This window comes from Peromyscus leucopus, chromosome 20, assembly GCF_004664715.2.
Source record: "Peromyscus leucopus breed LL Stock chromosome 20, UCI_PerLeu_2.1, whole genome shotgun sequence".
NCBI lineage: Eukaryota > Metazoa > Chordata > Mammalia > Rodentia > Cricetidae > Peromyscus > Peromyscus leucopus.
The window spans coordinates 60171282-60193343 of NC_051080.1; the positions used below are offsets into that span (position 1 = coordinate 60171282).

The 22062-nt window shown below is 42.2% G+C and overlaps 1 protein-coding gene across 2 annotated transcripts in view; it reads right to left on the reverse strand.

The window, feature by feature from the left end:
- Positions 1-10270, reverse strand: part of Samd12 (sterile alpha motif domain containing 12) — a 233538-nt gene extending 223268 nt beyond the window's left edge. The window contains exon 1 of one of the 2 annotated variants that reach the window (XM_037197789.1): positions 10107-10270. In XM_037197789.1, coding sequence (XP_037053684.1) covers positions 10107-10119 — 13 coding nt within the window. In that variant the 5' untranslated portion in view covers positions 10120-10270. The remainder of the gene's footprint in view (positions 1-10106) is intronic. The other variant, XM_037197790.1, reaches the window with a different exon arrangement.
- Positions 10271-22062: the final 11792 nt, after the last annotated feature.

Consider the following 22062-nt stretch of genomic DNA (forward strand, 5'->3'; position numbering starts at 1 on the left):
TTTATGTCAACTTGACGTAAAGGTAGAACATCAGAGAGGAGGGAGCCTCAACTGAGAAAGTGTCCATAGAAGTTTGGGCTATCTGCAAACATAGAGGGCATTTTATCAATTAGTGATTGATGTGGGTGGGGTCACCACTCGGCTGGTAGGCCTGGGTTCTATAAGGTTGAGCAAGCAATGTGGAGAAAGCGAGTAAGCAGCAACCTCTGTGGCCTCTGCTTCAGCTCCTGCCTTCATGTTCCTCTCCTGCTTGAGTTCCTGCCCTCCAACTGCTTTTGGTGATGAACTATTATATGACAGTGTAAGTGAAATAAACCCTTCCCTCAATAAGTTGTTTTTTGCCTCAATAGTAATCCTAAGAAAATCCATGCAATGACCCCATGGCTGTGGCTGAATTCAGAGAAAGTTCTACCTCCATACTCACTTCCTAGCTGAGAATGTATAGTTTTTGCAGGTGAAGCAACTACTGTCCTTACTGCATAAATGTACAGCTGATGAAAGACTCAATTCTCATTGCAAAACACAAGGCTGAGTCTTCCTCAAGGTTAATCTACTGTAAAAACAGCTAACCTTTCCTTGGGCCAACTCTTCCACAGGTAGAACTGTTCCATGTTGGCAGGAAAGACCAGTTCCTTCAGAGACAGTGAATTGTTTCCTTTCCTTTCTAGATAAACTTGGCTTTTGTAAAAGATTTTATTTTCATTTTATTGTTAATTAAGTATGTGTGTGTGCACGTGCATGTGCGTGCGTGCGTGTGTGCGTGTGCGTGTGCGTGTGCGTGTGCGTGTGCGTGTGTGTGTGTGTGTGTGTGTGTGTGTGCACGTGTAGTGTTTTGTGCATGTGACAGCAATGCCTGAGGAAGCCAGAAGAGAGCATCAGATCCCATAGAGTTGAAGTTACAGATAACTGTGAACATTATGGGTGTGGGAAGCAAACTCCAGTTATCTGCAAGAGCAGCACATGCTCTTAACCACTGAACTGTCTCTCCAACCACTATACACATATTTTAAGGCCTCTCAAATCTTCTCTTTCTGGTCTGTGTGCCTAGCAAATTTCCCCCCAAACCAAGCCAACTTTGGCATGATCTCATGATTGTTCTCATAAACACAACAGTAACAAAACTAGTGTCCAGACCTTCATGACACCTCCTTATATAACCTACTCAAAAAGCAAATTTAAACCCTTTCTCCTTTAAATGCTAAAGTTAGTGATATTTTTAGGCTATTTCCACCACTCTGAAGTCTGGGGTATGTACTAGTCATAGCCATACCCCTGTCCTCTTCTAATCCTACCCAAACAGCATATCCATGTTAATCTAAGTCTCTATTTGTGTGAGGCCTCCATTATCCAGAGATGATTAATACAGAGAAAAAAAATCCAAATAAAAGAGCTTATGTGTGTGCAAACATTTTATCTAAGAAAATAGTTTGGCAGTTCTGTACAAGGCTAAACAATTTTTTTTTTTGATTGTGGATAGGGGATTGTGCATGTCTATGTGTGCCTCATCACCACACCTGATGTGTGTGCATGTGGGGGCCTGAAGTTGACATTGGGTGTCTTCCTCTATTGTTCTCCCTTTTCTTTTGTCCCTATATGGTCTTTCACTGAAACTGGAGCTTGTCCTTTCAGCAAGACCGGCCGGCCAATGAACTCCAAGGCCAACTGTCTCTGCCCTCTCTGGTGCTGAGTTTTCAGAGATGGCCACCACAAATGGGCTTTACATGAATTGTCTGGATAATATAAGTCCTTACACTTGTCCACAAGTCCTTACACTTGTGCAGCAGGCACATGGCCACCTGACCCATCTTCTCTGCTCCCTAAACACTTGCTTTAAAAGCAGGCTATGTAGCTTAGAAATCCCACTCTCATTCACACAAGGAAAATGAGAAAGCCACACAAACTGAAAGAGGTTGTTTGCAGTGGCTCCCTAGTAACCATCACTTACTAGGAAGAATCTGCATGTTCTCTATAAATGCCAGTATTTCCACCCCACAGAATATTGCTTGGGTACCAGTCTAGAATAGCAACAAGATGTATGATACCATTCTGTGACATTCTAGAAGGAGAAAGTCACAGGGACAGACTCCAGACCAGTGTTGTCAAGGATGATGGGTAAAAGGTATGACCAAACTTTTCAGGGTGTTTAGAATTGTTCTGGATCCTCATTGGACTGTTGGTTACAGGGGTATGTGTGCTTTCCAAAAGTCTGAGAACTATGCAGTTTTATTGTATAAAAACCACACCTAAATAACCCAAGTTTTAAATAGCTTTAAAATATGAATATGAAATCATAAAAGACAGAACAAGAAATAATTAAGAAATATCTATCAATATCTATATTAAGAGAGAGAGAATGGGAGACTATGAATACACTTCAAATGGAGACTACTGAAAATGATATTGACACAATTGGAATGAGACTTGATCTGGAAAGAGAAGGTAAGAAGTTTATTTTATGTCCTCTTCAAGCACATTTTGGCTATAATTATAAATATGTGTTAATTCTCAAGACAGAAAAAGAATCTATTTTTATTTGTTATATAACTTCTCCATCAAAATCTATGCCAGCAGGACACCATCTTTCATTTCACACTTGACTTTTCCTAGCCTCGTTGAAAAAAAGATCTCTTTTTTTTCCCCCAGAAAATTTTAGGATATCCTATTTCACCAAAGATGTTGCTTAAGCCTTTAGAACGTTCTCATATTTCTCTTGGGCACTTACCACACTAACATTCTGACAAATTTTCTGCTGCAGAAGAGTTATTTGACCTAACCCAGTCTTACCTTAATTGGACCCTAGACATTTGACAAGTTTACCCATGTCCTTTCCATACAGTCCGTTAACATCTTTCTGTTTTAAAAGATAGGAATTTCTCTTACTTTGCCTCTCTACCATGTATCTGAGTGATGAATGAAGAGGGCAGGCAGGCATATAAAACTGCTGTTTTTAAGTAAGTTTGGGAGAGGGAATATTCAGGTCAGAGACAGCGTTCTACTGACTATCTTCCTGGAACAATGACTTCTTATTGTGGTGCTGTCCTGAGCCGGGTATGCCGGCTCCCACACTGAATCTCGAAGCAGCTTCAGATTACTGACGTGATTGCCACAAGATTAGGCCTGCTATCATTTCCTTGTTCAATGAAGGAAAGGCTCACAAGTCTCAGGAGAGATTCAGAAGCCCCTCATTAGGCCCAACCCCTCTGTCTTTTCTTGGGTGGTGGAGGTGCCCTTAAGTTGCTCATGCTCCTTTAAGTGAATCCTTACCCAAGCTCCTGTAAGTAACTCCAAGTAAATGTACTGGTTCACCAAACTCACTTAGGGGTAGAATCATTTCTTTGGTGCCCTTCCTGGGGTGAATGGATATATATTTTTTTTCATGACTCCTCGGGAAAAGTTAAGCCCTGAGTGTGTGGCAGGATACTAAGTTGAGACAGACAACCTGGCCTCCAGCATATGGCTTGACATTCAGTGAGCATTCACTGAGCAACTGCCAGACTGAATCTTAAACTTGCCCTTGATTATTAAGGTAACACTCTTAGTGTGTGCATGAGGTCATGTCTATTGGTACTCCTATTGGATTAATGAACTAAAGCACCTCAGATAATACTAGGTGCATTGCCCAGACACATCCTGAAGGTCCCCTGCACCTCTGCATAACTGTTCAGCTTGCCTAGCTAGACAACTCACACATGTAATGTGATCACCACTGCCGCTCTAGGCCCCACCATGACAACTATAGGATACAGAGGTTGAGAAGAACCTAAGAGCAGGGCTGAGCCCCATTCTGTCCCAGGTTTCAAGGATAGTCAAGGACCACGCCCATCAAGCACTCCACAGAGATCTGTCAAATCACTGGAGACTTGGCATGGGCTTAAGAGAACAGCACCAATACCTTCCCCAGCAGCCAGGCAACTGAGAAGCGGCAGGGAGCAAAGAAATCCCCCTTGCCAACCTGCTCCTCCAAGCCCCAGAGATATGGGAAGTTGGCTGTGGGAGGCAGTGAGGCGGGCCACCCCTGTCGCTGGCAGCTGAGCCATCCTTCTCCGGCTGTACGAGCAGCTTCTTGCACCCACACTTTAGCAAAACCAGACTAAATATAGCCACATTTTCTCTTATGAGCCAGCTCAGAGAGGGTGGCACTGCTCCATTCCACTTCAGAAAACCAGGCAGGAACCAGCATGATTTACAAGAGCACAGCTTCTCTCACTTGCTCCTGTGGTTTCCAAAAGAGTCACATGCAAGATCCAAATGGAGAGCACTGACGTTCAGCCAAGCCAATGACAGAGCCCTTGGGAAAAAGAACATGCTAGAGTTGACTTAGGAGCCTTTTCTTCTGCTTTCCTGTCTATAGGGCAAAACAACCACACTACTAGGATTAGGGGGAAACCCCATTAGGAAGAACACATTATACATACATGTTCCATGCCCTTCACCCACTACCCACCCAGAAATCCTAATGAAAGGCTCACTCAATGCTGCTCCTCCTCCATTAGCCTGTCCCTAAATGCCCCATTTGTTCTCAGACCTCCCACGTTATTGTTGCTTGTAATTTTATTTAGCACTTACAGCACGGAGTGAATTTGGCTTCTCTTTCACCAAATTGTAGGTAGGGGAGGAGGAGGCAGGGGAACAGAAAGGCTCAGGTCCCTTCCTTATTACATCTGCCACCATTTCTGGTGTAGTTCTTTGCACATGGACAGCACTCTAATGCTCATCGCCAGGAATATAAAACCGGTCTGAAGACCACAAATGAGAGCTGGCAACAGTCCCCCTTTTCTCCTAATGGTTCAAAGGCAGAGCATCTTTGGAGTTCAAGCACAGGCTTCAGATTCCTAATGACCTCTCTCTGTGACCACGTCACCACAGCCGCCACTGTGACTCAGCACTTCACACGATCCCCCCCAGGAAAGGTTTCCACTGCTGGTTTCTTTATTCCTGCCCTTGTTCATTCTGGCATATGAGAACAGCAAGCCAATGAGGAAAAAAGGGCAAGATGAAAGGATTTGGTAAGGGCTGGGCTATGTTAGGCAACCGTGGGATTAGACCAGGCCCTGTCTAAGAGTGAATGAGAAAGCTGCAAGAGCCATGGGAGTGGCAGGAACCCCTGCCACAGCAGGTTTCCAATCAGGGTTTTGAGGCCTGGTTTCTTATTCATGTGGTCACTCCCTAGGAATTTTCAGTGACGAGTAACTAGTCACCATTCTTATTTTCAAAAACAGTGATCAACAGGAGCTGATGAGGCCGGTAACTCAGAGCTGATGGACTAGAAAACAAAATGAAATTAAGCAAAAGAGAAGAAAGAAGGAAGCTTTGATGACGTGTAGTGGAAGAGAACTGGAAGAGTTTGGATGGAGACACTCACAGGAAAGCACACCCACTTTCTCACTGCTTCCACAGGTGAACAGAGTTGGGAGTTCTTCAGCATGGTGGCCGGGATGCAATTCAAACAACTCATAATGCCACTCAGTGATTCACTCAGGTCTCATCCATTCATTTGGAAGATACACATGGGTTCGACATCAGAAAGCATGAAAAGCAGTCGTAAAAGTCCAGGTGGGATAGCACTGAAGAGCATACAAGGGCAGGAAAGCTACCTCCCCATTGCATGGTACAGGAAGGTTTCATTAGAATGGTTCTAGGCCCCCTCTTCATCTGCTCACAGTCCTTCCTGAGGCGGGGCAATGGAGAGAGGATAGTCATCTCATGTGCATGCCTGTGAAAGTCACAAGGCACAGGTCACTCAGTCCCTGTCTCTGTTTCTTTGAGGTGTACCTGGAAGCTATGGGTATCAGTTCTGGCTACTCTCAGGCTGTCAGTGAGAGAGGGGGTACCTACCTCTACAAGGGTAAGCTCACCCACAGAGCAGTGTGAACACACTCACTTACTATTTGATCCAGAGTCTGAATGGTGACCCATATTGGCTTGTGATAAAGGTGGCATTGATATCTCATACTGTTATTCCTTTCTAGGGGTTTAGTTCTTAAATCAAGGTGGGTAGGTAGGGTCCACATTTCCTAGTCCTCAAAAGCCACTACCCCATGGCTGCTTCTCTTTGCTACAAGTATCTGTTCTTTTCCTCTATTCCAGTTATTACCTAGTCTTCCAAGAGCCCAGTGATAAGCAGTGTTTTCCTTCTTATTACAGAAAAACTACAGAATCTGAACGAGTGGTAAGCTGCCATTTGATAAATGTATGATCAGTAAAGAACGAAAATTCAGATCATAAATGTCATTTAGAGCACACGGCTTTCCATTTGAAATACTTTTCTTGCTGGGAGGGGAGCTTCTAGTGCTGAAAATTGGAAGTCATTTTCTTGCCATTTAAGAGGAGCTATTCTGTTTGACCTGCCTGCCTGCCGTAGAAACAGTGAGAAGAATGCTCACTCATCCCACTTTGTCAAAAAAAAAAAAAAAAAAAAAATGCTGGGATAAAGGAGTAGAGAAGGATCCAAGGACAAGGAGAGACACCCTTCTTCTCCAGATCTGGGGAATTATTTGTGTATTCATGAAACAATTGTTGTCTCCTAAGTGCCAGGCACTGCTCGGAGACTGCAGAGAAAAAGATAACACCACCTCTACAGTTTCCCCTCTCCCTGTATATGATTACAATTCATTTCTGATGGACAGAATCACATCAGTAAGTAGAACTGCCTATAAGTCCTATGGATGGAGAATGGGTGACTAGAGGTCCTTCTCCATTTAAAAATATTTAACATGACAATACAATCTCAGCGTCAATGCAGGATGTAATATGGTATTCTATCCCATGGTTGTGTGTGTATGGATGCAAAAACAGAAATAAAACAACTCATAGTTCTACCCAGTAATTGATCACTTTTCAATCATCCATCCATCTATTCATTCATTTGCAGAGGATACACACTGGGCTAAACACAAGACCTAAACATAAGACATTAATGCCTTAGCCAGTTATATAAAAGCCTAGGCACCCATAAATGCAAAACAAAGAAAAGGCCACAATTAGGATAAGAAACAAATAGGACATTTTTAACTCACTTCAATGTGATACATACATACATACATACATACATACATACATACATACATACATGTGTGTGTGTGTGTGTGTGTGTGTGTGTGTGTGACCGTAGCCATAAAGCATTAAACAAAGGGCACCCCTTTCCATGTTAAATAGAAAGCCACACATTCAGCAAAATGAGTAAGGGCTCTACTTGCAATTAACATTTTTACAAGTTCAAGTTTACTTCAGAGGAGGATTACGCATTATAAAAACCTTCTAATTTGTTACTAATTAGAGGATGTGGCTGGCATGAATAAGTAAAACATCAGGGCGTAAAACAGGTGCTAAGCAGTGGGGCTTCCTCTTAAAGGAAAGGAATGACAATGAGTAAAAGTAACATTTATAGTTAACCTGTGTCCTAGGCCCCATTCTATAAGACCTGTCCTCTATTACACTATTCCCAACCATCAAACAGTAGCAAGCCCATTTTTTTTTTCTTCCAGACAAAGACATGAAAGTCCAGATGCTATTACAAACTATATTTTCTTTCTAGTTCCTCTGATAAAATTCCTCTTTCCCTGGCTATTTCTCAGTGAACATGTGTAAACTGGTCAATGTTTGGTCATGACCTGGGACTTCTGTATGTGATGGTCATTTTGCATAAGACATTTAGCACCTTGATGGTGCAAAGGCACAAAATTCTAATAGTAGCATTGGTGCTAGGAGGACAATGCAACTCTGAGCAGCAGATGTAAACAGTAGCTTTGAGTATTCAAATATTGAGGCTAAGGAGGGGGACCCTTCCTCGAAAAAATACCTTGAAACTTCCTTTCTATGACATTTGGGCACCTTTAGGGAGTTAATTATAAAAATTCCATGAATGTTTGTTGTGCAATCTACTGGCAGTTTTGGGGGGTCTGCTATGGTCCAAGGTCTATGCTATTGCCTGGGAAATTGGAGTGTATGGTCTCCATCCCTCCGATGCCTCAGAGTCTGGTGAGAGACATATTAAGTGTGGTAAGTGTAGGGCAGATTTAAGCACAGGTGCTAAGGAAGAGTCAAGTAGGAGGTCCCCATGACTTGGAAAGTCAGAAGAGTGGAAGGTCTGGAATGGGTTCCGGGAGGAAATGTTGTCTTTCCTGAGCATTGACGGACCATAGGAAAATGTCAAGGAAGGGCCTACTTCATGCTGAAAGAACTCTTTTTGCCAAAACTACAGGCAGGAATTCCTTTGCAGTGCAAGTTTAAAACACTTTCTTCACCCATCTACTTCAATCCTCCTTGTGATTCAGACCCAGGGACTCCTGTCTACGACATAGGCATTTCAGACAAGGAAGTCACTAGAACATAACGTAAGCTCTTTGAAGTCTACACTCACTTTTCAGAACCCTTGTTTTTGCAAGGTCTGGTTTTACTGGTACAATCCCCCACACGGCAAGAAATATGACTAATTCTATTCTATAGTTCTCAGAGTGAACAGGAAATTATCTTTAAGAACACTGTGGACTGCCAGCAAGTAGGAGGGAGTGTCCCTCACTTGGAGACACAAAAGAGAGATCATAATCAATGTCACCTGATGGGTAAAGTGAATAGGTGGTGGAAGATAAACAGATTTTGTTCTCAAGCTCACTAGTGGACTCTGTGTTGGCTTTCTGTTTCTGTGACATATCCATCCATCTATCTATCTATCTATCTATCTATCTATCTATCTATCTATCTATCTATCTATCTACCTTAAATCTATCTATCTATCCCTATATCTATCAATCATCTCTATCTCTCTATCTATCCATCTATTGTCTATCTGTTACCTACCTACCTATCTATCTATTTGACTACCTGAGAGAAGGGCAGAGGTTTGTGTATTGGGGAGGTGATCGTTTTTGGTTGGTACAACTGAATAAGCTGAAAGTAAAGGCATCAAGCTGAGAATCTCTGATCCTGAGATGGCCCAGAGGTTTCAACCATTTACAGGTGTTGAGCATGAGAGCTGGGCTGTTGCTACTTCAGAGTCAGAGTATTTCCCTTTCTGTCTCCTGGGACAGAGAGGTGAGGCAGAAGAAAGAAACCCTGTGGGTTTTTCTTGTCTGTAGCCTACAAGGAACCGGCTCATTTCTCTTTGGCAAGCAGCCTGATGTAGCTGGCAACCATGCCTTCCTTTTCTTACTTCAGGTCCCCTCTAGCCCTAAGTGCGCTTGGGAACCATAATTCTGGAAGTGAAGGTAGGTTCCCCATGTAACCCCACACTCATATTTTATCTCATTATAGAGGTACAATGAGACCTCTAATTTGACATTAGACACACTTCTTGTTCCACAAGTCCCTTTGTCCCTAGGAACTACCCTGAACAAAAAGTCTGTGCTCTAAAGTAAGTGAAAGTGACGTGAAAACTAGGATCCCTCAAAAACTGCCCGACCCAACTCTTAACCAGAAAGTTCAAAAGAGGCAGGGCTGTGCAATCCAAATGGCAAATCAAATTCGAAGTTCAAAATTACACGAGGAAAGAGGAAGGCCATCTTCAAAGAATAAATTTTCCCAATCCAAGCGGCTGGCTACACCTCGATCCTGTGAACTTTCGCTAACCTGGGGCAGGACTACACAGGAACAGGTGCGAAGATACCCTCTTTCTAGGGGCAAAGCTGCTGCAGCCACTGCTGGGTATGAACAGCAAGGGGTCCTCGACCCAATGGCAGTCTCAGCCTTCTGGATGACGCACCTGGCTAGGGTCTTCTCCCACGTTTGGATGGCAAAGCCAGCATCCCCAGCCTACCCTCGCTGGAGGGGACAGGGAAAAGGGCAAGTCCGGGCTGTTCGAACCCTCGCGCTGGACTTCCCCGGCTTTCCACCCATTCCCAGCACATTGCTTGGGACTGGGAGCGCTCTCTCCTTCACCTCCTACCCTGAGGTCCTGCGCACTTAAAAGGTCGCTCAAAGGCAAGCGAATCAAACGCCTCCTGGCCTTGCAGGGCTCAGGTGAGTATATACCAAATGGTATGAAGGGGAAGGGACCCGCTCGCCGCCACCCCCTTTTCTCTCCTCCCCGCCGGAGCCGAGCTTCATCAGGGATGTGTGAATTGGGGTGCGCGGCTTAAGAGGGAACTTAAAACGCCCCAAGCGTCCCTTACCTTCCACAGCCATTCTCTCAGAGCTTGCCTAACGCATGCATAATTTTCTTGGCCGAGGTACTCCTCCTGCCCCGCGCTCCCCCCCCGCCCCTCCTCTCGCTTTCGCCTAAATATTCTTCGCTCATCTGCTCCAGGACCAACCTGCTGCGGTCACGCAAAGCGAGCAGCCGGCTCCTGCTCCGCGCGAAGCCGCATGGGAGTGGTAGTCCGTTCTCTCTATCCCCACCCGAGAAGCCGCCCAAGTGTCCCTTGGAGTTCAATTTTGCCGCCACAGTAACACTGTATAGCTAGACTCCGTGGCATCAGACTGACTACTTTCTCTTCTAGGCTCCTCTGGAGGGAATCTTGAGAGTGTTGGCATTTTAAAGGACTACATCTCCCAGACTGCCATGCGCCTGGTTTCTTTCAGCTTTGAGAGGAGGGACCCTTGATTGAGATCTTAGCTGTCAATTAGAAGCTCTTGGGCACCTAGCGGTCTTTGGGCGGGAGGCGGCAGGCAGTGGGTAATGTGCAGTCTTGTTGGACCGCTGGACCCTAGGCATTCTGGGTCCATGAGGAGAGCAGAGCGGCCGGCTGTCAGTGACTGTCCCCCCCTGGGCCAGGGACCTGCTGCACAGGGTGCAGTTGAAACTTGTTCCTATGTATCCTGCAATGTTTGGGGTTGTGGGGAATCCCGCCATGAGAGACAGCTGACTTCTGATCATCTTGGTTGTTCTCAGGGTTAAATAGATGCAGGGAGAGTAGGTTAAAAATCTCCCAAAGGCAACATCTTTAAGGAACGGATAGGATTACATCATAGGACATCAGAGCATGGGACAGCTGGCTTGCACAAAGAGAGGCTCTCTGTCACCTTTCCTAGCTAGGGAGTTCCATGACCTCCTGGATAGAGTCCTATAAGTAACATTGTACATAGTTAAGCTTATTTCAGCCTCTGACCCTGACCTTCCTCTGGGCCTGGCTGATGACACTTTTAAGTAGGAAGAATAAATGGGGAATCTGTGTATGGCAGAATCTCAGACTTGGAAGATACTGTTGAAAATTAAACTCCCCAGCAGTTTTCTCCTATATTCAAAAACATAGACTCACTTATGCCTAGTAGGGATAAGCAAGTGGCCTTGGGAACCTCCAAAGTGAGTTAAGACTTTAAAGGACTTGAGCTCATATATGTCTGTTGTGATGAAACCATCTAGCCCCAACTTTTCTGTCTACCCTCCACTGTTTTGTTGTCTTTTAAGCTGCCTTGCAAAAGAACGCTAAGGAAGTAATTCAGGTGTTCTGGTCCTTCCGTTGTCAACCACTGACTTTTCTTTATCATGATCACCAGAAAGACTGTCTTTTTGGCTTTGTTTCAGGGTAGATATGTGCACACCTGTTTTTGTTCTTCTTTACTGGTGACTAAGGGCAAGCTTGTCCTCCTGTGGGGTAATGTAACTGTGTGCCAATATAATATTTTAAAAGCTACTTTCTGTAACCATTAAACGCCACTGATGTTACTTTCATTCTCAGTCTACAGAAGCCTATGCAAATCAAACCTAAGTCATTCATTCTGTCCAGTGAGGCAGAGTCCATGAGAAAACAATTTTCTAACTGAATATGCCATCAAGCCTTGAAAATATGAACAAAAGTGAAATCCAGCCTCTTCCTTGTGGCTTATTGTATATTAAATTAAAAGAGATTATATTAAATTATATTAAAATTATATAGTTTATATATAAGTACATATACTTATATATATAAAGTTATAGTACATATAAAATTATATATAATATATATAATTATATTATAATTATAATTATTTAAATTATATTAAAAGAGAGCATTGAGCTTCTCTTTAGAGTGAATGAATAGCAAAAAGAGCCAGAGAAAAGACATCACCAATGGTTCTCACCCATGACTGTATAAACACATGTACCTAAATGTCACCTTAGGGCTTTTAAAAAAGTCCACAGCAAAAGCTTAAAGTCATTAGCTGTTTTCAAACTTTTAATGATTTGGGTAATATTAAACCTTTAGAATCACTGGGATCTGCGGTTAATGCAAACATTCATTTCAGTTCAAGTATTTAATATCCTTTCTAGCTGGTGTGTCTGCTAGTTGTTTTTAGTATAAGTAAGATGTGAAGGAAATACTAGCTAAAGACATAAAATAGCCTATGTGGAAATTTTTTGAGTAACTAAATAGAGTAATTTTGTGTGGTTCAAACTAAAAGCCAATAGGCTTCAACGAAGCAGATGTTTTAAATTGTGAGTTAGTGCTGGAGTTGTATAGATGCTGGTGTGAGGACAATGAATAGCCAAAGACTCCATGAGTCCTAAAGAATAACACATTGAGTGAATTACTACTATATATAAGAATATTGACTAACTTTTCTCATCACTGTGACAAACTGCCAGAAAATGGGAGCTTCCGGGAGGAGGGGCTTGTTTTGGCTCATGGTTTCAAGGGTGTTTTTTTTTTTTTTTTGTCCATCATAGCAGGGAAGGAATGATGGTGGGACTGTGGAATAGAGACGCCTCATGTAGCAACAGACAGGAAGTGGAGAGCAAAGGCCAGACTCAGAAAGAGCTAGAGCCCTTAAAAGCCCAATTATCTGTTTCTGCTGGACAGACCTTACTTCCTAAAGTATCAACAGGTACCAATCACTCAAATTTCAAGCCTGTGAGAGACAGTTCAGATACCAACCTTAAGAGACGGCTTCCCAGGAACCTGATGCTTGAGCCAGATGATGAGAAACACACTCAAGTCAGAGGGACAAAGTAGAAGACATGGCATTCCTATTGGTGTTTACAACAGATATGTAAGCAGAGAGGGAAGAAAAAACTATGAACTTTCATGGAGGGTCTAGGACAGGATGTACCTTTCAAGGGAATGAGAAATCTCCAAGAGCACAAGTGCCTTGTGTTCTTTCTAGAGGGCCCTGGCTCTCCCTAAAACTAAAAGGAAGGAAAGAAATGAAGGATACTAAATTGAGCAGCAAAATGTTCAAATTGATCCACTGAGAAATTCCAATGGTTTCTGTGCATAGCATCCTCCCTGGGTCCTTTCATATTAACTTATCAGAACATTACTTTTTAAAAATCATCTTTACCTAGTTATTTGTTATTCATACAATAACAATGAAGTGTCTATTGACTGACTTCATGGGCCAGGTAGCCACAGCATGAGCAGAACATTTTACTTTTTTCTTACTTACCACTCCTAACAACTGGAACTGGGAGTCGGAGTTTTCATCTTGTACCTAAGGAAACACAAGTACATAAGGATCAAAGATTTAACCGTATATACCCAGTTCAGCCCAGTCTGTGAACTCCTTTATAGACATTCACTCTCTCCTTCTTCCTTATGAATGGATCTTGATGGTATTTAGAATGACTAAATGTTCTACCCTTCCTTTTGTGATTGAGGTCTGGCTAATTGGATGTAGCAAAACATTTTCAATGAGATTTTTAAAATAGTTTCTTAAGAAATAGAAATGGAAGCTAATATTGTTCATTTTTTACCCATTTCCCTTTCCTCCAGCCTGATGCCTGTAAAACAGTATTGGTGGTTATAATCCCAAACCAGTGGCTGATTTCATAGCTCTCTCTTCAACCAGCTCTATAAAAGAATGACTCAGGGCAGAGATTAGAGGAATGAAAAAGCAAAACAAAACAAAAAACAACACTCCAACCAAATACAGCATATCAGGCAGGAGACATAGGAAGTTAGTTACTACTAAATCAAAATCTATTGAATAACTGATTTAAGAATGAAGAATGAGTATGGGTGATTAGATTCCAGGTAAAAGGTGTACTTTGAAAATCAGTAATGGACAAGTTTTCCTGTTGTAGATTATTAATTTAAGATGTGTTACATTTGTTTGTGCTGTGGAACATTTGTTTAATGATGCAAAGATGTGTTGCATTCTTTTATGTTGCACTTGTTTAACTGAAAAGCTGTGTTACTTTGCCTGTTTAAAACACCTGATGGTCTAATGAAGAGCTGAACAGCCAATAGCAAGGCAGGAGAAAGGATATGTGGGGCTAGTGGGCTATTCAGAAAGAGAACTCTGGGAGGTAAAGAGAAGAAATAGCAAGAGAGCAAGGAGAGGAAGACTTCAGGGGCCAGCCACCCAACCACCCAGCCACCCAGCCACCCAGTCACCCAGCCGCCCAGCTACACAACCATCCAAAGAGTAAGAGTGAAAGTAAGAAAAGGAAAAAACCCAGAGGTAAAAGGTAGACAGGGTAATTCAAAGTTAATAAAAGCTGGCAAGAAACAAGCCAAGCTAAGGCTGGGTTTTATAATTTATAATTAAGAATAAGTCTCCATGTGTGATTAATTTGGAAGTTGGGTGGTGCCCCGCCCCAAAGAGCAAAGACAACTAACAACATTTTCCCTTGAAATGCTTTAAATTGCTAATAAAATATGGGGCTGGATTATATTATATTTACATTCTTAAAGACTAATTTCCCAGTGTGCTACAGAACACAGAGGAGAGACCACAAGGAAAGGCTTAACAATATCTTGCCAGATGTGGTGGTGTACATCTGTAATCTTGGCACCTGGGAGGCTGAAGAGGAGAGCTGAGAGTTTGAAGTCAGCCTAATCCATCATATTATGCTTTTCTTCCAAGTTTTCATATAACTTGGTTCACTATATTCAGTTTTCAAGGCAGCACATGGAGCTGGATACCCATAATATCAGGTGTGTGACTAATGGTATCCACCTCTGTGCTTCTATTCATGAAGATTAGGTGACTAGTGCAAATCAAAGCCTCAGCAGCCTCTCCTCTCTGTCTCTCTCCTTTCTCTTCCTCCCTCCCTCCTTCCTTCACCCCCTCCATGTGTGTTCTCCTACATGTTATGCTGTTGCAAAAGGTAGAAAGGGAGTTGTACTTTTGTAATATAAGATGAGAAAAAATATGTCCAACAGCGGTCAGAAGGTAAAATTCTGGGAGAATTCAATCAGTCAGAGGTAGGCGAAAAGGCTCCTCGAGTGTGGATGATGGATTACTGTCTTCATAAATCTGAAGGCATGATCTAGGGCTTGATCTTAATGTTCACAAATGCAAAGAGGGAAAAGAAAAATGAGACATAGGTTATGATTTAGACTGTAGGTTGGAAAGCGAGCCCACAGCTCACCCAAGATGTGCCTGGAAAGACAAGAAAAGTAGCAGTTCCAACAGTGGGAATTGCTTCTCGTATGCCTTTTCCAGCCTGTGCTATGCAGTAGCAAAAATGGAGCATTTGAAAAGTATTTCTGTGGGGTGGAAATATGAGTGTTATGTCTTCTGGGAAATCATGAGCTAATTTTTGCTCCACAGTTTTTAATGTTAATGAAATAATGTTTGTTAGGTGTCTTAGGTAATGCAGGGACATGTTTATTAAAGTCACCTGGAATCCACATACAACATTTTTAAAGGTTCTTCTTACTCTCCAGGCTCATTTCAGAAAGAAAGAAAATAATATACACTATAACAAGACTGCCCCAGGCCCTGGCTCCTTATGGGAACTGCTTTATTACTTCTCCCACAGACTCCTCTTAAGGACACAGAGATAAAGTAGTAATATCTTGGACCTTGAAAACATAGATTTAGACTCAAAAATCTGACTATGTCTATAGACTATGGACTAGCTGGGGAAAAAACAATGAAGTAATTAACACCTCTGGCTATGACTTTCTCACCTGCATTGTGAACAATTGTCCATTTTTTAATAGAGTGTCTTTGAGAAACAATATCTGTGTATATAACCAACTATCCTAAAATGTAAAAGTTCCAAGAGATGAATATCTATCACCTCACACAATTTCTATGGCTCAAGGAGTCAGAGTCAGGAGAAAGAAAGATGTCTCAGTGGGTGAATTGATTGTTATGCGATCATGAAGTTCCAAGTTTGGATCCCCAACATTCACATAAAAGCCAGGCATGGCAACACAGGTGGCACAAAGACAAACATATCTTGAACATTTGGCAGCTAGCCAGCCTAGCAAACATGATAAGCTCAGTGAGAGAGCATGTCTCAGAAATTTAGATGGAGAAGCAATTGAAAAATACAGCTTATATCAACCTCTGAACACATGCATGCCTTCCTGGAGGAGGTGGAATACCTAACACACACACACACACACACACACACACACACACACACACACACGTAATCTGAAAATAAATCAGCTGTGTGGTTCTGGCACTGGGTCTTTTGGGAGATTGCAGTTAGCTGGTCTGCCAGGACTGTACTCATCTGAGGGCTTGACTTGGGCTGGAGATCTACTCTAGACTGGCTGCCTCATACTTTGAAGTCAGTTCTGCCTGTTGACAGGAAGCCTCAAAACCTTGTGGGATTTTTATTTTTGGGTGGCTTCACAAAATCATAGCTGTACTCTCTTAAAGAGTGATTGGAGAGAGCAAAGAGGAAGCCACAGGTCCTACCTGCTAAAAACAATGAAGTCCAGTCCAAACCCAAGTGACAAGGAATAGGCTCCACTTTTTAAAGTGTCTAAGAATTGACAAGCTTTATACTTCCATAAGAGGTAACTTGGTTAAGATTCTTGTAGTAGAAATTAAGAGTTTGGTACATTGCATCAATTATTACGTGAAAGCTTAAATAGTATCTCATTCCAGTTCACCCCCTCAGTACTTATTTTGTGGAGTAGAATACTTGCTGATTTAGTAAAGATGTGTTACATTTATTTGTGTTGCAGAATAATTGTTTAACTATGTAAAGGTGTGTTACTTTTGTTTATGCTGCATTTGTTTACATCTTGCCTGGCTAAGGCATCTGATTGGTCTAATAAAAAGCTGAACAGCTAATAGCTAGACAGAAGAGGAATAGACAGGACTTCCAGGCAGGGAGAGTAAGTATAAGGAGGAATTAAGGCTCAAGGAAGAAAGAAAGAAAAAGATACACCAGGGAGATGCCAGGGGCCAGACAGACAGACAGAGAAGAAGCAGGAAAGTAGGAAATACAGAATGAAAGAAAGGTAAAAAGCCCTAAGGCAAAATATAGATAAATAGAAATAGGTTAAATTAAGTTATGAGAGCTAGTGAAACAAGCCCAAGCTAAGAATGAGCATTCATAATTAATAAAAAGTTTCCATGTCATGATTTTGGGGCTGGCAGTCCAAAAAAGCCTGCTCCAGTACTTGTTATGCAGTATCTTTTTTATCAGATTACTTGTTGCTTGCCCTGTGTTTGGTCTTGGGCTAAGCATTTTATATGGAATATCTGTTAATCTTCACAATGAGATGCCAGTGAGTATCAGTTTCCTAATTTAATTTTAATATAATAAATTTTACAGAGAGTTCATGGCTTTGATAGAGCTAAGAATTGACTTCAAGTAATGCATTCTAAGAAGCATCTTTTAACATCTGATAGTGGAAAGACCCATATGGTAATATGGGTCTTTCCACTAACAAAGTCTCCAGAATTATTTCTATGAGATATTTCTCCTCCTAAACTTATTTGCCTAGGAGTATATTGGAAGTGGAATAAATACTATTTCTGTCATAAAGTCTATACTTCCAAGCCCTTCTTTCAGATCTAGATTGTTCTAAAAATTTCCCTACCAAAATTTCTCAGTGGGAAAGACACAGATTCTTTCTGTGTTCTTCTTTTATCCACCATTGGATGGCTACCCACATTACCCCTGTGCTTTCTTGTTTTTTTACTTCAGATCCATCCCTGAAATTTTGATATTTGAGGGTTCTGCAGCCCCATAAGAGCTTGAAAACCAAATAGAGGTCATCTGTGCTCTAAAGCTTTCCCATCATTTCGAAAGTTAGTGCGAGTTAGTGACCACCTTCATTCATTCCATCCTCATCAATTTCTCTCTTGACTTTCCATTCCTCATCCCTCAACCACTGTCCTCATTCTACATTTGATAAGGACTGAAACTGAAAAATGGTAGCCATTGCTTAACACATCTCCAGCTACCCTCCTCTAAATCATCTTGCATCCAATGGCCACATAAATCTCCAAGAATGCCTTCCTTAGCCATACCACTCTATTGTTAAAATAAGCCCTCCAGAAGGTTCTGTCAGTTTTCTTATAAGTGGTCCCAGGGGAATTAGTATGTATCAGTAGGTAGGTTTTTTTTTTTTTCAGACAGTAGTCTAAAAGTTTTCTTCACCAGTAGAATTTGCTGAAGACAATTGCTAATATGTATGCTAATATATATCCTAATATATGCCTCCCAATAACCACTGCTTCAAAATGGCAGAATGTTTATGTATATATTCTGTAGTTAAAAAACGAAACAAACAACAAAACCCCCTCAAAGTACTGAAGGGTTCTAAATGGTCATTCTCACATACGATGTAAAACTTTGGTGACAATTTAACATATATTTCTCAGAGTTTGTGTGTGTGTGTGTGTGTGTGTTTGTGTGTTTGTGTGTGTGTGTGTGTGCGTGTATTCATGCTCAGGAAAACGCCTGTGTTTGTGTTTCTTTGGCTGTGATGACCAAGAAGTCAGTCATTGGCTAGATGTTCTACTTTGAGCATATCAAGTTTCAATCTTGACTTCTCTATTCTTTATACCTCTATTTGGGGAGTCTAGCCTTCCAGCCTTCCTCAGTGAAGTTCCTTGATTTTCATCATTAGGAAATTTTCCCCAAGTTCAAGTTATTATGTCCATAGCCATATCCTGTATTTGTACAATCAGTGAATTCCTTTGGCTTGCAGGAAATGAGTGCTATCACATGAGAGAGTAGAGGTGCTTAGTCTATGCAGCAGCTATGTGTCCTCTGTCCCTTTGAAGGTTACCCTAAAGACACGTTCTAAAACACCTTTGAACAGCATACAGCTTTCTCTAACATCATTGTGATACTCAGAAAAAAAATCATGAAAAACAAACTATTTTCTATCTGATTTATGACTTGCAAGATAACTTTTTATTTTTTGCTAATACACAGAGTAAAGTTACATCCTTTAAGTGTCCTTAGCTTGCATCACTCTGAGCCAGATGACAAGGAAAGGAGCTGTGTTCCTTCTAAACATGGCGTCCTTCATCCTGCAAAGAGATCGCCTGAGGGAACTTTCAAGAAACCAGGCAGTCAAGCCTTGAAAGTTTTCCATGCTTAGAATTCGCCTGAAAGGGTGTGTACCCATTCATCTCTGTGGGTGTTTACAAGCCAAATAGTTATTGAACACCTACTGTGTGCCAGAGACTATGTTTTAAGACCGTCTTTGCCTGGATTCCCCAGAAATAGACTCTGAGATAGGAAATTATGAATTGGGTACAGAAGGTATCAAGGAATAATATTCTTGGGAGATGGTGCAGGGAGAACTGTGAAACACAACACAGTTGCAAAAGAGGTCTAGTCCAATCCTATGAGAAACGTGGTATTGGAGAGCTGTCCTAAAAATGCAAGGAGACTACACTGGCTCCTTTTATGTCTCCTTGGCACAAGCCCAAATCACTTTGGAAAAGGGAATATTGAGAAATTGAGAAAATGCTTTCACCAGACTGGCCTGTGGTACATTTTCTTGACTGATGATTGATGTGAGGGGGCCAAACTCATTGTGTGTGGTGCCACTCCTGGGCTGATGGTGCTGGGCACTATAAAAAATTCAGGCTGAGAAAGCCATGAGGAACAATCCAGTAAGCAGCACTCCTCCATGGCCTCTGCATCAGCCCCTGCCTCCAGGTTCCTGCCTTGAATTCCTGCCCTGACTTCCCTGGATGACAGACTACAAGCTGTAAGATGAAATAGACCCTTTCCTCCCAAAGCTGCTTTCGGTCATGATGTTTTATCCCGTAATAGAAATGTAAGAATCCAAGCCTTTGTATGCCTGTTTCATCTAATAATTGGTGGTCCACCCTCCCAGAGTAAGCCCTCTTTTATTGCAACCTAGGGCACTTCTGAGTTTGGGACATGGCTTGGAGTTGTTAACAACCAGTATCTCCAGTATCTAGGTGACTGGAAGAAATCGGAGTAAGAATCCTATATTTGCTGTTGGGATATAATAGGAATAAGGATTCATCCATGTCCTCAGAGGGATGGCAGTCTAGTTGAGAAGCCATAGTAACAAATGGGCAAAGTGAAGCATGAATGAATAAGGGAGATAATACGATGTGCTGTGAGGGCATAGCAGGGAACATCTAGTCAAGGCTTAGGAGTCCTGGAAAGGGTTTTCAGAAAAGAAGGCAGGAACATGGGGCTGTAATAAGGAGTTGGGCTTATGACAGGAGCAGATTGGAAGAACACTAAAAGAAAGTCTTCCTAGTGCAGGAAACAGTATGCAGGAATGGCAGGTGACAAGAAAGCACAGTAGAAGGAGCCCACTGCAGTGTTAGGAATTGACAGAATGAAAGGGCAATGAAAGAAAGAGCAAAGGGGGAAGATACCAGGGCCTGACCCTGAAGGATGAACCTGAAAGGGCAAGTGTGCCAGGCCCGGCGGTCTGGAATTTGATGTGGATTGTTCTGACAATCACAGTTTCCAGCAGGGAATTTCATGATACAACTTACACTTCAGAAAGATCATTCTGACTGAAATGTGGAGAAAGGAATGGCGATAAAGAGAAACACGGGCTCCTCTGAGGGTCTCCGGAAGAGGCTGAGTCGTTAGTTTGGGGTGAGAAATGACAGTGATTAAAATGGAGGCATGTCAGGTCGGGTGGGGAGAAGTGGGTGGATTTGAGTGATACCAAGGAGTCTAGAAGACTTGACTGATTGGTTATAGGTCACTAGGGAAAAGGAGGAGCCAAGCTCAGGTTTGTCTGTGCACAAGAGCAGGCTGGTAGTATGGGAAGCAGGGAAGCAGAGTGTCAGAAGGAAGCGAAGAAACCAATTAGAGCCATGATAAACAACACCTTTTTTGTAGAGAGACCCACACAGGAAAGAGAGAAAAAAGCCAAGCTCTTTTCATACACGTGAAAATAACATTACAGAATTCTATAAAAATAGAACCTATATTGTTACAACCAAAAATACCTTTTGGGAGAACAATATCTATGAAAATTGGACCTAAATTTAGCCTCTAAATGTGAATGCCTAGGCCATGCTTCAGTCATCGTAGCATGGGGAGACAGTGGATCAAAGTATTTCTGTTACTACTTGGTTAGCATTTTGGCTTCTTTGGGAATATTATAGAACATATTTCTTTTATCCCTGATGCAACCCTATGTGCATATGCAGGGGCCGGAGTGTTATTATGCTTCTGATGTGTGGAAGAAAGAACAGAGGCTCAGAGATATGAGATGACTCAAGCTTCAAAGTGATAACTTGGGTCTAGAATGTTCAGTCAATCAATGCAGTGTTCCTAGGAGGAGGCAGCATCCACAGGCTTTAGACACTACTGGGCAGAGACCACATCAGTGGGACTAGTGCTTGTTTCCTGCATCAACAGGACGTTGTTGGATATAAAATGAGGTGGGTATGGTATCACATGCTTTTAATCTCAGCATGTAGGAGGCTGGAGGAGGATAGATGTTTGAGGCTAGCCTGGGCTATATAGTGCAAGCTTGTTATCAAAGAAAGAATGTGTGTGTGTGTGTGTGTGTGTGTGTGTGAGAGAGAGAGAGAGAGAGAGAGAGAGAGAGAAACAGAGAGACAGAGAGACAGAGAGAGACAGAGAGACAGAGAGAGAGAGAGAATAAACTTAAGAAAAGAAGTCTGATTCAAAGGAGAGAAACTAATGCCATGTCTTATCATCTCCACAAAGCCCCAATGCTTCCCATTTCTCTGGAGGACAGCTGAGAGTGTCAGCTGAGCATTGTCACTGACTATCAACTTCCAGACAAATTTGGGGACCCTGAATGGCCCATCTTTTCTGTGAGGCTTTTGCCTCAGACTATGTAGGCAACAGGAGCTAGAATGTGCACAGGTTTTTTGTTTTTTTTTTCAGCTCTCCATGCTTAGGAATGTCTCAAAGGTTTCAGTGAACTTGGTTTTTGGTTGTCTATCATAGGCAAGTGAAACAAATGTTGCCCACTCTCCTAAGTGATGATATACCCAAGTTGGGTCAGAAGA